Here is a 13,607-nt window from a genome sequence, read left to right as displayed (position 1 = left end):
TCACTGGGTACATAGGCTAGGGGTAATCTATGGGAAGACCTTAGGATTATATAAAAGAAGACAACAAAGGAAAAAGACTAGCACTTACAAACAATCTTAAAATTATGGGTAGTAGCAATACTTTACAGAAAAGAAATTACTGCCACTTTGGAAAAATGGGATGTAACTAAAGTGGGATAATAAAAATACAAGCATAATTAATTTAAATAAAATATGTATACTATATTCAGAGATTATTTAATGCATTATTGTACACACATCAGCTAGAACTCCTTTCGAATTTTGGCTTTTCAGATATGAGCAAATACCAATAAGAACGTCAGTATCAGTAGTACTGGGACACTATTTCTAAAGGTCATAAAATGCTTTACCTTAATTAGGTTTGTTTCAAATAATGAAGGCACTGATAAAGGTATTACTGCCAAGATTAAACTATGTCACTGCAATTAAGTGATGATAAACCTCTTTCAAAAGGAGGCAATTAAATGATTTGGAAAATACAGAAGGATGTAAACAGCATGATGGACTGATATAACCAGTCACCAGTCAAGTTCATATCTTCCATACATTAGTATTTGTGAGATTATGATGGCAATGTGCTATCTGAAAATTAATACCATTCCATGATAGTGATAAAAGTAAAATAAATAAACTATGATCAACATGAAGAATAAAAGCATTTAATTATGTGGTAATGCCCTGTACCCATATAATGGGTGCATTAAAGCATATTGTGTCCAAAAATCACACTTCCAAGCAATATTCACGATACAGGCATCTGTAAAAAAAAGTATTCCATAAATAATGTGAGTTAGTAAAAGTTTAAAGTATGGTAAGGTTGGATTAAAATTTCAATATCTATCTTGTAATTGTGTGATTGTCTCATGCAAAAGAGTACTTCTCTAGAAGATATGCCTTTGTGTTATTACACCATTCTGATTTTAGAGAATAAAGAACCGTAAACCATCCAACTACCCCATAAGCTGCATGCCATATATGACATTTTCATCATTATACCTGAGAGTTTTCCAAAATACGCTGCCTTTTGGTAGACTTTGGTATTGTAGGAATCTTTTTCTGGACACCCCAGCAGATGAGAATTTGAGCTGGTGTTCGCTCATAACACTTTGCCATTTTCAGGACCTCGGACTCATTCAAAAGCATACCTTTTGCTAATGGAGAATATCCCTATGATGAAATGAATGTTGAAGACTGTATAAATAAAAATTTGCACTTAAATTTAAAATATTAGAAAAAATTAACAGAAAAAATTAACAGAAATAAGTAAGAAAAAAGACCAAATAGAGGAGAATGTGACAAAAAAAACTAAATTTCTAGTTATGAACCTGTAAAAGTATTATCAAAATTTCTTAAAAGAATATCTACTCAACCATTAACAATAACAGAAAACAGAATGCAAGGTACCACATCTGAAGTTTTCAACATGTTTACAAAATCATGTACAGTAACATAGGGAAGTAGAGTGATAGTAATGCATAATGTAAAAGTACTTCGGTTCCAGATGTGAAGCTAATGGATTTAATGCCTTTTAACTATGCTTGTATATTTATTCTATAAATATACTATCCTCACTTTATGACCATTGTACAAAGAATAAAAAAGAGATAACAATCAACAAAAGATAAAAAAAAAAAATTCTAGTTGCAAAGTTTTAACAATGTGTCCAAACAAGCACTGATTTCACTTCTACCCCTAACCTCAATCACTACATAGAGGATGCAAAGGGAAATACCATAAGGTTTATGATGTGCCTTGCTCAACACACTGTGGGCAGTCTACAAGGTTCTTTGCAGCATCCTTTTGGCCCCAGCTGTATTTCTATCTGTTATTCTCCCTTTGCCATAACTTTCCAGTTGCTTCAATACTGTCCTGCTCCATTTCTCACGCCTCATTCAAGAATAATTAATTTTAGCCATCATTTGAGTCTACAAATGCAACTCATTTGTCTTGCATAGCTACTTAATAATAATAATAATAATAATAATAATAATAATAATAATAATAATAATAATAAACACCAAAAGGCTATAAGGAAAATAATCGGTGAAAATGTCTCCCCAACTGCAGACGGTGATAAAATTAGCCTCATATTATACTATAAAAATATGAAAACCAGCCAGCTGCTTCTTAAAAACAACCCGGGGCCCCAAGAAACGTCTTTGAAGAGAAGGAGTGTCATCTACGAATTCACATGCCTGGTAGATGGATCCCACCATTCTTATATCGGGATGACAACCACCAGACTCTCCAAGCGTCTCTCCTACCACCTTCAAGAAGGGGCTATTTTCATTCACTACAGGGAGAAGCATAACAGGAGACCAGAAAGAGCTGAACTCATAATGAACATAGAAATTATTAACCATGCACCGGACCGGAAACGCCTACGTTATCTTGAAGCATTACACATATTAGAGAAAAAACCGACTATCAACACGATAAAAGAAACAGAATTTCTTCCTACCATCATAAGAAGAAATAGCACAAGAAACCAACCGACTCCATATACCACCACGAGAGAGACAGGAGAGACTGAGGGGGGAGAGAGAGACAGAGAGAGAGAGAAAGAGAGAGAGGAACAAGCAGAGAGAGAGAAAAAAAGAGAGAGGAACAAGCAGAGAGAGAAAGAGAGAGAGTGAGAAGGAGCGAACGAGAAAGAGAGAGAGAGAGAGGGGAACTTGCAGAGAGAGAATTGAGATAAGTAAGAGAGAAAGAAAGAAGAAAGAAGAGGAAGAGAGAGAGAGAGAGGGGAACTTGCAGAGAGAGAATGAGAGAGTAAGAGAGAGAGAAAGAAAGAGAGGAAGAAGCAGAGAGAAAGCACGAGAAAACGAGCGGAAGGCATGTCACCTGGACAGCTTGCAGTACCTGCCGCCCAGGAGGTGGGTACCCCAACCAACACCCAACCCACGCTAATAAATTACTCTGGCCAGACCACATAGATCTCAACGTCTCAGGGATAGATTTCGTTACCATCCAACGACAAATTAAAATTCCTGCTCACCGACCCGCCCACCGATTGTACACGACCTTACCTGCTATAAATACTTGTAAAACGTATCTTAATTCACTTTACTGTATACTCTCATAGATGACTGCCTGTGCGCTGTCGACACATTAGAGGAATAAACCTAAAACAAATGAAATCTTTACATGTCCTTAGGAAACCTAATACACAAGCTACATGCTGACGAGAATAAGATAATAAGAAGAATTGAGAAGATTCTATATAAATCAAATGCAGTTGAAACAGCTATAGTATTCAATGCTACTGCCCTCAGAGAAGGCCTCCTTCATCATCATCATCATCATCATCATCATAATAATAATAATAATAATAATAATAATAATAATAATAATAATAATAATAATAAGGAAATATGGAGATGCTACATCAGAAGCAACCCGACGGAGAGAGGATATAGAAGGTTGGTCAACACCTGGAATGAGATGAATAACACCCCCCAAACAGAGTAGAGGCTGGCAGACCAAGAAAGGAACATAAAGAAAGATCCCCTCCATGAAAGCCTGCAACACCAAGAAATTGAGGGAGAAAACAAGTGTGGTCAATGAAATGATGGGCATAATACACACCACCAGTATCACAGAAACAAATAACTTGACATATGCAGGAGCAAGATTAGTAGCAGAACTGATGGGATACAAACACCAACACCATCAGCACAACCAACCCAACAGAAACCAAAACAGCAACTGCCTTGGAAAAGATGCCTGGAAAAGTAAATCATGGTGATGAGATCTGACTTGAGTAAACTGAAAGAGATGGCAAAAAAGGGCTAAGAAGCAAGAAAACATGGGAGGAATGTAACGAGAAATACAAAGTACAGGAGAGGGGACTAAACAACACAATAGAAGATGTAAAACAGAGGCTTAAGGCCAAAGCACATACGATCCAACGGTATATGAACAGGAATAAGGGATACCAACAGAACAAACTATTCAGAACCAACCAGAAAAGACTCTACAGCCAACTAAAAGGTGAAAACAACCACCAAGAAATTCCTGAAGCCGAACCAAGTTGAAGTCCATGGATACTGGCTCAAAAACTTATAGGCCCTACACCCAAGAATAGCAAAACAAATACAGCATTGTATCCCCTATCACCTTGCAACCAAATGGATGACCACAGGAAGTACATCCTTAGTACAAAAAGACAAGAGTAAGGGAAATATAGCCGGTAACAACAAGCCTATCACCTGCCTACCAATAATGTGGAAGTTGCTAACAGGTATCATCAATGAAAGGGTATACAACTACCTAGAGGAGACAAACACCATCCCCACCAACAGAAAGGCTGCAGAAGGAAGTGTAGGGGCACAAGAGACCAACTCTTGATAGACAAAATGGTAATGAAGAACAGTAGGAGAAGGAAAACCAACCTAAGCATGGCATGGATAGACTACAAGAAAGCCTTCGACATGATACCACACACATGGCTAATAGAATGCCTGAAAATATATGGGGCAGAGGAAAACACCATCAGCTTCCTCAAAAATACAATGCGCAACTGGAATACAATACTTACAAGCTCTGGAATAAGACTAGCACAGGTTAATGTCAGGAGAGGGATCTTCCAGGGCGACTCACTGTCCCCACTACTCTTCGTAGTAGCCATGATTCCCTTGACAAAAGTACTGCAGAAGATGGATCCCAGGTACCAACTCAAGAAAAGAGGCAACAGAATTAACCATCTGATATTCATGGACGACATCAAGCTGTATGGTAAGACCATAAAAGAAATAGATACCCTAATCCAGACTGTAAGGATTGTACCTGGGGACATCAGGATGGAGTTTGGAATAGAAAAATGTGCCTTAGTCAACATACAAAAGGGCAAAGTAACAAAGACTGAAGGGATAAAGCTACCAGATGGGAGCAACATCAAACACACAGATGAGACGGGATACAAATACCTGGGAATAATGGAAGGAGGGGATATACACCAAGAAATGAAGGACACGACCAGGAAAGAACATATGCAGAGACTCAACGCGATACTCAAGTCAAAACTCAACGCCGGAAATATGATAAAAGCCATAAACACATGGGCAGTGCCAGTAATCAGATACAGCACAGGAACAATGGAATGGACAAAGGCAGAACTCCGCAGCATAGACCAGAAAATGAGGAAACATATGACAATACAAAAGCACTACACACAAGAGCAAATACGGACAGACTATACATAACACGAAAGGAAGGAGGGAGATGACTACTAAGTATAGAGGACTGCGTCAACATCGATAACAGAACTGGGGCAATATCTGAAAAACAGTGAAGATGGAAGATGCGTGGCTCACGAGTGCATGGGAAGAAGGACTGATAAAAGTAGACGAAGACCCAGAAATATACAGACAGGAGAATGACAAACAGAACAGAGGACTGGTACAACAAACCAATGCACGGACTATACATGAGACAGACTAAAGAACTAGCCAGCGATAACACATGGCAATGGTTATACAGAGGGGAGAGCTCAAGAAGGAAACTGAAGGAATGATAACAGCGGCACAAGATCAAGCCCTAAGAACCAGATATATTCAAAGAACGATAGACGGAAATAACATCTCTCCCATATGTAGGAAGTGCAATGCGAAAAATGAAACCATAAACCACATAGCAAGCGAATGTCTGGCACTTGCACAGAACCAGTACAAAAAGAGGCATGATTCAGTAGCAAAAGCCCTCCACTGGAGCCTGTGCAAGAAACATCAGCTACCTTGCAGTAATATGTGGTAAGAGCACCAACCTGAAGGAGTGATAGAAAACGATCAGGCAAAGATCCTCTGGGACTATGGTAGCTGAACAGATAGGGTGATAAGTGCAAATAGACCAAACGTGACGCTGATTGACAAAATCAAGAAGAAAATATCACTCATTGATGTCGCAATACCATGGGACACCAGAGTTGAAAAGAAAGAGAGGGAAAAAATGGATAAGTATCAGGACCTGAAAATAGAAATAAGGATATGGGATATGCCAGTGGAAATTGTACCCCTTAATCATAGGAACACTAGGCACGATCCCAAGATCCCTGAAAAGGAATCTAAAAAAACTAGAGGCTGAAGTAGCTCCAGGACTCATGCAGAAGAGTGTGATACTAGAAATGGCGCACATGGTAAGAAAAGTGATGGACTCCTAAAGAGGCAGGATGCAACCCAGAACCCCACACTATAAATACCACCTAGCCAAATTGGAGGACTGTGATGGAGTAAAAAAAGAAAAAAAATTAATAATAATAATAATAATAACAATAATAATAATAATAAGGAGGACCATGCAGGTCATCGAAAGCTTTCTGCTTTGTATTTTAAATAACAAGATCTTATTATTGTGGATTTACTTTTCCATTTTATAATAATAATAATAATAATAATGAATATATATAATATAATAAAATAATATATAATAATAATAATCAATAATAATGATAATAATAATAATAACAATAACTAATAATAATAATAATAATAATAATACTGTCAGCTTAATATTGGGTCCATGACTGGGAGAGGTAGAGAATTGGCTGACTTGATTAGAGAAAAGAAAGTAGATGTTATGCGTGTGCAAGAAGCGCAATGGAAAGGAAATAAAGCTAAAGAGTTGGGTGATGGATAAAAGCTATATTATAGTGGAGCAAATAAACAAGGTAGAAATGGAGTTGCCATAGTACTGCCTGGTGAACTGAAGAATACAGTGATAGAAGTGCATAGAAAGAATGACCATATCATCAGATTGAAGATTTTATGGAGGAGAGATTCTGAATATTATAAGTGCATATGCATCACAAGTTAGTTGCACAAAAGAAGAAATGGGAAATTTCTGGAGAGACATGGATGGAGTAATGCAAGAGCTGGAAGAACATGAGAAGGTGATAGTGGGGGCAGATTTGAATGGCCATGTCAGAAATGAAAATGAGGCGATTGGTCAGGTGTATTGGGCAATGGAATTAGGGAGAGAAACCCAGAAGGAGGGAGTGTAGTGGGCTTTGCAGTGTCATTTGACATGGCAATAGTAAACATTCTTTAAAAAGATAAGGGAACACCTAATAACATATAGGAGTGGGGGAAGATGCTCCCAGATAGACTACTTCTTGTATAATAGGATTAAGCAGGTGGAGGTCAAGAACTGCAAAGTTATTCCAGGCAACCATGTAGCCCCCAAACACAGACTGTTATGTATGGATTTAAAGCTAAAAGGGGAAAGAAAAACCATAGCTAAAGGGATAAGGAAAATTAAATGGTACAAATTAGCAAGGGAAGGGGATAAGAAGAGAGTTTAAGAGGAGGGTTTTGGAGGATATTGATATATGAATTGAAGATGTTTAAGAATGGTGGGCACAAAATACAGCAGTAATGAGAAGGTATGGAAAGAAACTGCTAGGAGAGACATCTGGTATCATATGGGAAGAAAAGGAGAATTGGTAGTGGGATGAAGACATTGAAAAAGTAGTAAAAGATAAGAAGGAGGCAAAGAAAAGATGGGAAGAGTCACAGTCAATGGCGGACAGAGATAGGTTCAGAAAGAAAAACAAGATGGTGAAAAAGATGGTAGCCCAAGCTATAACAAAGTCGTATAATGATGTGTATAATGAGCTGGGGGAAAATGAAGGATTAAAGATGATGATCAAGCTATCAAAGGCTAGAAATAAGAGCACCAATGATAGTACACATATCAAACATATAAAAAATCAAGATGGTGTAGTACTTAGAAAGGAGGAAGACATTGTGAAGAGATGGAAAGAATATTTCGAACAGTTGTTAAATGAAGAAAATAATAGATAAGAGAGTTTTCCAGGCAAAAGGTACTAAATGCACTGAAGATGAAGAATGTGAAGGCAACTGGACCAGACATGATTCCTGTGGAGGCACGGAAAGCATTAGGAGATGAAGGAGTGGATATACTGTACGATCTTATGATAAAGATCCTTGTGCAGGAAAATATACAAAATGAGTGGTGTGGGAGTATATTGATCCCAATTTTTAAAGGGAGAGGCGATGTCCAAGAGTGTGGTAATTATAAGGGTATTAAATTGATGTCCCACATTTTGAAGATACTGGAAAGGATGATAGATGCTAGACTGAGAGAAGAGGTACAAATAGGTAAGGAGCAGATGGGATTTATGAAGGGAAGGGGAACAACAGATGGTATATTTTGTCTGAGGCAACTAATGGAGAAATTTGGGAAAAAGCAAAGGGACCTATATGTGATATTCATTGACCTTGAAAAGGCTTATTTGATACAAGAGATGTACTGGAATGTATTTACCAGAGTGAGGAGCAGTGTTGGGCAGACAGAGGGTTTAGAGGTGAGAGTAGGATTATACACCAGGGGTCGGCTCTGAGCCCATTTATCTTAACCCTTAAACGCCGAGCCTCTATTTACAAAAGTGTCTGCTGTATGCCGGCGGCGTTAGGGAGTGAGCGCCGAAGCAGAAAAAAAGTTTTTTTCAAAAAATCACAGCACGCTTAGTTTTAAAAATTTAGAGTTCATATTTTGCTCCTTTTTTTATCATTACCTGAAGTTTAGTAAGGAACAATCAGAAATGAAAAAAATATCATTATCATATATAAATATTGAAATATATGACAGCGCAAAAAAATTTCATAATTAATTATATACAAACTGCGCTGTGAGCAAAACGGTTAAAGCTAATGAGTTTTGTTTTCGTTATATTTTACACTTACTTACAATGATTTTGGTACATAAAAAATTGTAAAACAATCAGCAACACAGAGAAAATATTATCACAAAATGATGCATGAATTCGTAACACGCAGACGTACAAAAGTTTTTTTAAAATATTCACCATAAATCAAACTTTTGTGCTACAGACTTCCCGTTTGTTGCAAAATGAAGGTAATTGATTGAATATTACTAAAATGGAAATGTTTTAGCTTACAATTGCAGTTTATGACCATTTCGGTCGAGTTAAAATTGACCAAAATTCTAATTTTTTCTAATTATCGTGATTCATATGAAAATATTTCAAAACCGATAAAAGCTACAACCATGAGTTATTTTTTGTTGTATTCTACATGAAATTGCGCACATTTTTATGTATAACACATTATGTAACGCCTAATAGGCAACGGTGCTAAAATTGCGACAAGGTGACTAGAGAAATTCTGAGATTTTCAGCAGAGTTACCGTGCACAGAGGGAAGGAAAAGTTTTTTCAAAAATTCACCATAAATCGAAATATTGTGCTAGAGACTTCCTGTTTGTTGCAAAATGAATTTAAATGATTGAATATTAAAAGAATGTAAGAGTTTTAGCTTACAATTACATTTTTCGACCATTTCAGTCGAGTCAAAGTTGACCAAAGGTTGAAATTTTGGTGCTTATTGTGATTTATATGAAAATATTTCAAAACTGTTAAAGCTACAACCATGAGCTATTTTTAGTTGTATTCTACATGAAATTGCATACATTTTCATGTATAACACTTCGTGTAAGGCCTAGTAGAAAATGGTGCGAAAATTAAGACAAGGTGACTAAAGAAATTCTGAGATTTTCAGCAGTTACCGCACGCAGAAGTAAGGAAAGTTTTTTTCTAAAATTCACCATAAATTGAAATATTGTGCTAGACTTCCCATTTGTTGCAAAATGAAGGTAAATGATTGAATGTTACTAGAATGTAAGAGTTTTAGCTTACAATTGCCTTTTTCGACCATTTCGGTCGAGTCAAAGTTGACCGAAGGTTGAAATTTTGGCCCTTATTTTAATTTATATAAAAATATTTCAAAACTGATAAAAGCTACAACCATAAGTTATTTTTTGTTGTAATTTACATGAAATTGCGCACATTTTCATATATAAAACTTTATGTAACGGCTAATATAAAATGGTGCAAACATTACAACAAACTGATGAAAGAATTTCTGAGATTTTCGGTGGACGTAAGGAAAATGTTTTTTTCAAAAATTCACCTTAAATTTAAATACTGTGCTAGAGACTTCCAATTTGTTGAAAAATTAAGGTAAATGATTGAATATTATAAGAATGTAAGAGTTTTAGCTTACAATTGCGTTTTTCGACCATTTCGGTTGAGTCAAAGTTGACCGGAGGTTGAAATTTTGGCACTTCTTGTGATTTATATAAAAATATTTCAAAACTGATAAAAGCTACAACCATAAGTTATTTTTTGTTGTATTCTACATGAAATTGCACATATTTTCATATATAAAACTTTATGTAATGGCTAATATAAAACGGTGCAAACATTATGACAAACTGATGAAAGAATTTCTGAGATTTTCGGCAGAGTTACCGCGTGGACATAAGGAAAATGTTTTTTTCAAAAATTCACCTTAAATTGAAATATTGTGCAATTTGTTCAAAAATGAAGGTAAATGATTGAATATTACAAGAATGTAAGAGTTTTAGCTTACAATTGCGTTTTTCGACCATTTCGGTTGAGTCACAGTTGACTGGAGGTTGAAATTTTGGCACTTATCGTGATTTATATGAAAATATTTAAAAATTGATAAAAGCTACAACCATAGGTTGTTTTTGTTGTATTTTACATGAAATTGCACACGTTTTCATATATAAAACTTTTATGTTACGTCTAATATAAAATGGTGCAAAAATTACGACAAAGTGACAAAAGAATTTGAGATTTTTGGCAGTTACCGTGCGGACGTAAGAAAAAAGAAGTTTTTTTTCGAAAATTCACCATAAATCAAAATATTGAGCTACAGACTTCCAATCTGTTGAAAAATGAAGGTAAATGATTGAATATTACGAGAATGTAAGAGTTTTTACTTACAATTGCATTTTTCTACCATTTCGGTCGAGTCAAAGCTGACCGATGGTTGAAATTTTGGCACTTATCGTGATTTTTGTTGTATTCTACATGAAATTGCGCACATTTTCCCATATAAAACTCTTTGTAACGGCTAATATAAAACGGTGCAAAAATTACAACAAAGTAACAAAAGAATTTCTGAGATGCGTCAGTGATGCTTTGTAGTGCGAGAAGAAAGAAATTCGTGCATGCGCAGCTGGTTAACACTTGTAAACAAAACAACGGCATGATCTGTGAACTCCCAGTATCCCTCAAGGTGTGGGATTTAATTGCAAACTAGGCCTTTAACTATTTTTCTGTGAATATTTAAAATAACTTTTTGTAGTCGACGTACCGTACGTCCACTTGGCCCCTGACAGACAATTTTAGTCGACGTACAATATGTCCAGTCGGCGTTTAAGGGTTAACATAGTGATGGATGTTATAATAGAGGAAGTAAGGGAGGCAGTACCATGGAACATATTGTATGCGGATGATATTGTTCTGTGCGCAGAGAACAGGGAAGATCTGGAAATGAAATTAGAAAGATAAAGACAAGTACTGGAGGACAGAGGAATGAGAATAAGTAGCTCTAAAACAAAATACATATGTACCACCAATGTGGGGGATGATAGAGAAAGTATTTAGCTTGGTGGAGAACAAAGAGAGTTTTCAAGTTTAAGTATTTGGGATCCTTTGTTAACGCTAGAGGAAGTATGGAAGAAGTAAACCATTGGGTACAGGCAGGCTGGAACAACTGGAGAGTGGCCTCTGGAGTTCTTTATGACTAAAGAGTATCGCTGAGGTTAAAAGGAAAATTTCACAAGACGGTGGTAAGAACAGCAATGCTGTATGGTACGGAAACACAGCAAGCATGAGAAAGGCAGAGGAGAAGAAGATGGATGTGGCAGATATGAGAATGCTTAGGAGGATGTCTAGGGTGACAAGAGAGGATAAGATCAGAAATGACTACATAAGGGGGTAGACTAAGGTGGTGGAAGTATCAAAGAAAGAAGGGGTTGCCATGGGGTTCTCCTTTGGCACCCTTGTTTGTCAAATTTTTTATGGGACATTTGGAGGAGAATTTTCTTAGTGATTGTCCCGGGAATTTTACGCCACTTTTTTTTTTTATAGAAATGTTGATGATACTTTTGCCTCATTTAAATTTCTGTAACAATGCCAGCTTTTTTTAGATTATGTAAATGAAGCCCATCCTAACATTAAATTTACGTTGGAAAATGAGAAGGATGACACCCTGGCCTTTTTGGATATGAAAATAACTAGTGACCACCATGCCAACACAAGTGTTTTTAGAAAGAGTACCTTCACTGGGCTTGGGAACAACTTTTTTAGCTCGTGTTTCCATAATTTTAAGATTAATGCAATATCTACTTTGGTTTTCAGGGCCCTTCTGTACACATCTGATTGGCTCTCCTTCCATCTCGAAGTTGAGTGTTTTAGAATATTTTGTAAAGAACTTGTTTTCCAAAAAGCTGGTTTTTAACATTATTAGTAAATTGCTAGCAAAGTACTATCTGTCAGCATCCACCCTTAATTTTAATGCACCTAAGTTAACCATGTACACACCCATCCCATTTATTCATTCAGATAGTTTAGGTTCGAAAGTCAAAAATATTATTGAAAAGGAATTTTGTTTCTTAAAACTCAATGTTATTCTCATGAATCCACAAAAAATTGGAGGGTTTTTTAATTACAAGGACAAATTACAGGATTTCATGAAGTCTAATATTATATATAAATTTGAAAGCCCAAGATGTCTCGGTATTTATGTTGGTTCTTCACGTAGACTGTTACAAGTCCGGTATTATAGCTATTTGGGATTAAGTTACAGAACTGGATTCAGAATCTCTAATCCTGATTTCTCTAATATAAGAACACATGCAAAGAGTTGTAAAATTACCATCAACAAGAAACATTTCTCTATTATTGTCATCACAAAGCAAACTGCCCATCTAACTACCCTTGAGTCATTGTTTATTTAGCACCTATCACCTAGTTTAAACTCCAACACCTCATTATCTCTTCTCTCTCTGGTGTGAGGTTCATGTTATTTGCAGGCCTTACCATTTTTAGTCACTCAGCTCTTACTTTATTTATGAATAGGTAGTTTTCTCCTCATTCTCTATTTTAACGTTCTGAGTATATTTTAATTTTTATTGTAATTTTGAAGTTTATTATAATTGTGAATTTCAATTGCAGACTGATGATGTGTTGGTGACAACATGAAACGTTTCTTAATAAAACGCATGTAGACTGTCATCTGATTGGGCACCTCCTCCTTTATATATATTACTCAAACTTGACTTGCATTTGACTTATAGGAATGTGATACAGACACTAGGAATCTATATATAAATGATCATAAATAACGGAATCGAAATATATCTTTGCGTGTACGCAATAGGAATCTATTTAAAGTGCACATATATTAATCATAATTATATGAATCCATATACATATGTATAAAACACTCAGGTAGCCTATAATCAATCTGTTACCTTTTATCTTACCAATATCTGCAGTTATATATGAGTTAGTATATGGATTGATGAATCAGATATATAACATTTAGCATAAAAATCAACGAATCAATCAGCATAAACATTAATAATTTTATCAATTCATATATGAAATTTTTTATCAGTTAAAATATGATTTTTATCATGTTAATCTTCATTCTATGCAATTATCTGAGTACATTAGTATTTTCTGTAGCATATGTATCTTAGTGAGATGAAGTGAAAAAATGTATCAGTATA

At 35.9% G+C, this 13,607-nt stretch overlaps 1 protein-coding gene across 4 annotated transcripts in view; it reads right to left on the bottom strand.

The window, feature by feature from the left end:
- Window positions 1–13,607, bottom strand: part of LOC135219528 (uncharacterized oxidoreductase ZK1290.5-like) — a 334,332-nt gene that overhangs the window by 48,544 nt on the left and 272,181 nt on the right. Inside the window, exon 6 of one of the 4 annotated variants that reach the window (XM_064256366.1) lies at window positions 1,018–1,188. The exons of the other annotated variants lie outside the window; for them this stretch is intronic. Coding sequence (XP_064112436.1) covers window positions 1,018–1,188 — 171 coding nt within the window. The remainder of the gene's footprint in view (window positions 1–1,017; window positions 1,189–13,607) is intronic. 4 annotated transcript variants of the gene reach the window in all.

This window comes from Macrobrachium nipponense, chromosome 1 (genome assembly GCF_015104395.2).
Source record: "Macrobrachium nipponense isolate FS-2020 chromosome 1, ASM1510439v2, whole genome shotgun sequence".
Lineage (NCBI taxonomy): Eukaryota > Metazoa > Arthropoda > Malacostraca > Decapoda > Palaemonidae > Macrobrachium > Macrobrachium nipponense.
The sequence above is the reverse complement of the archived record's forward strand: the minus strand, read 5'-3'. Positions and strand labels throughout refer to the sequence as shown.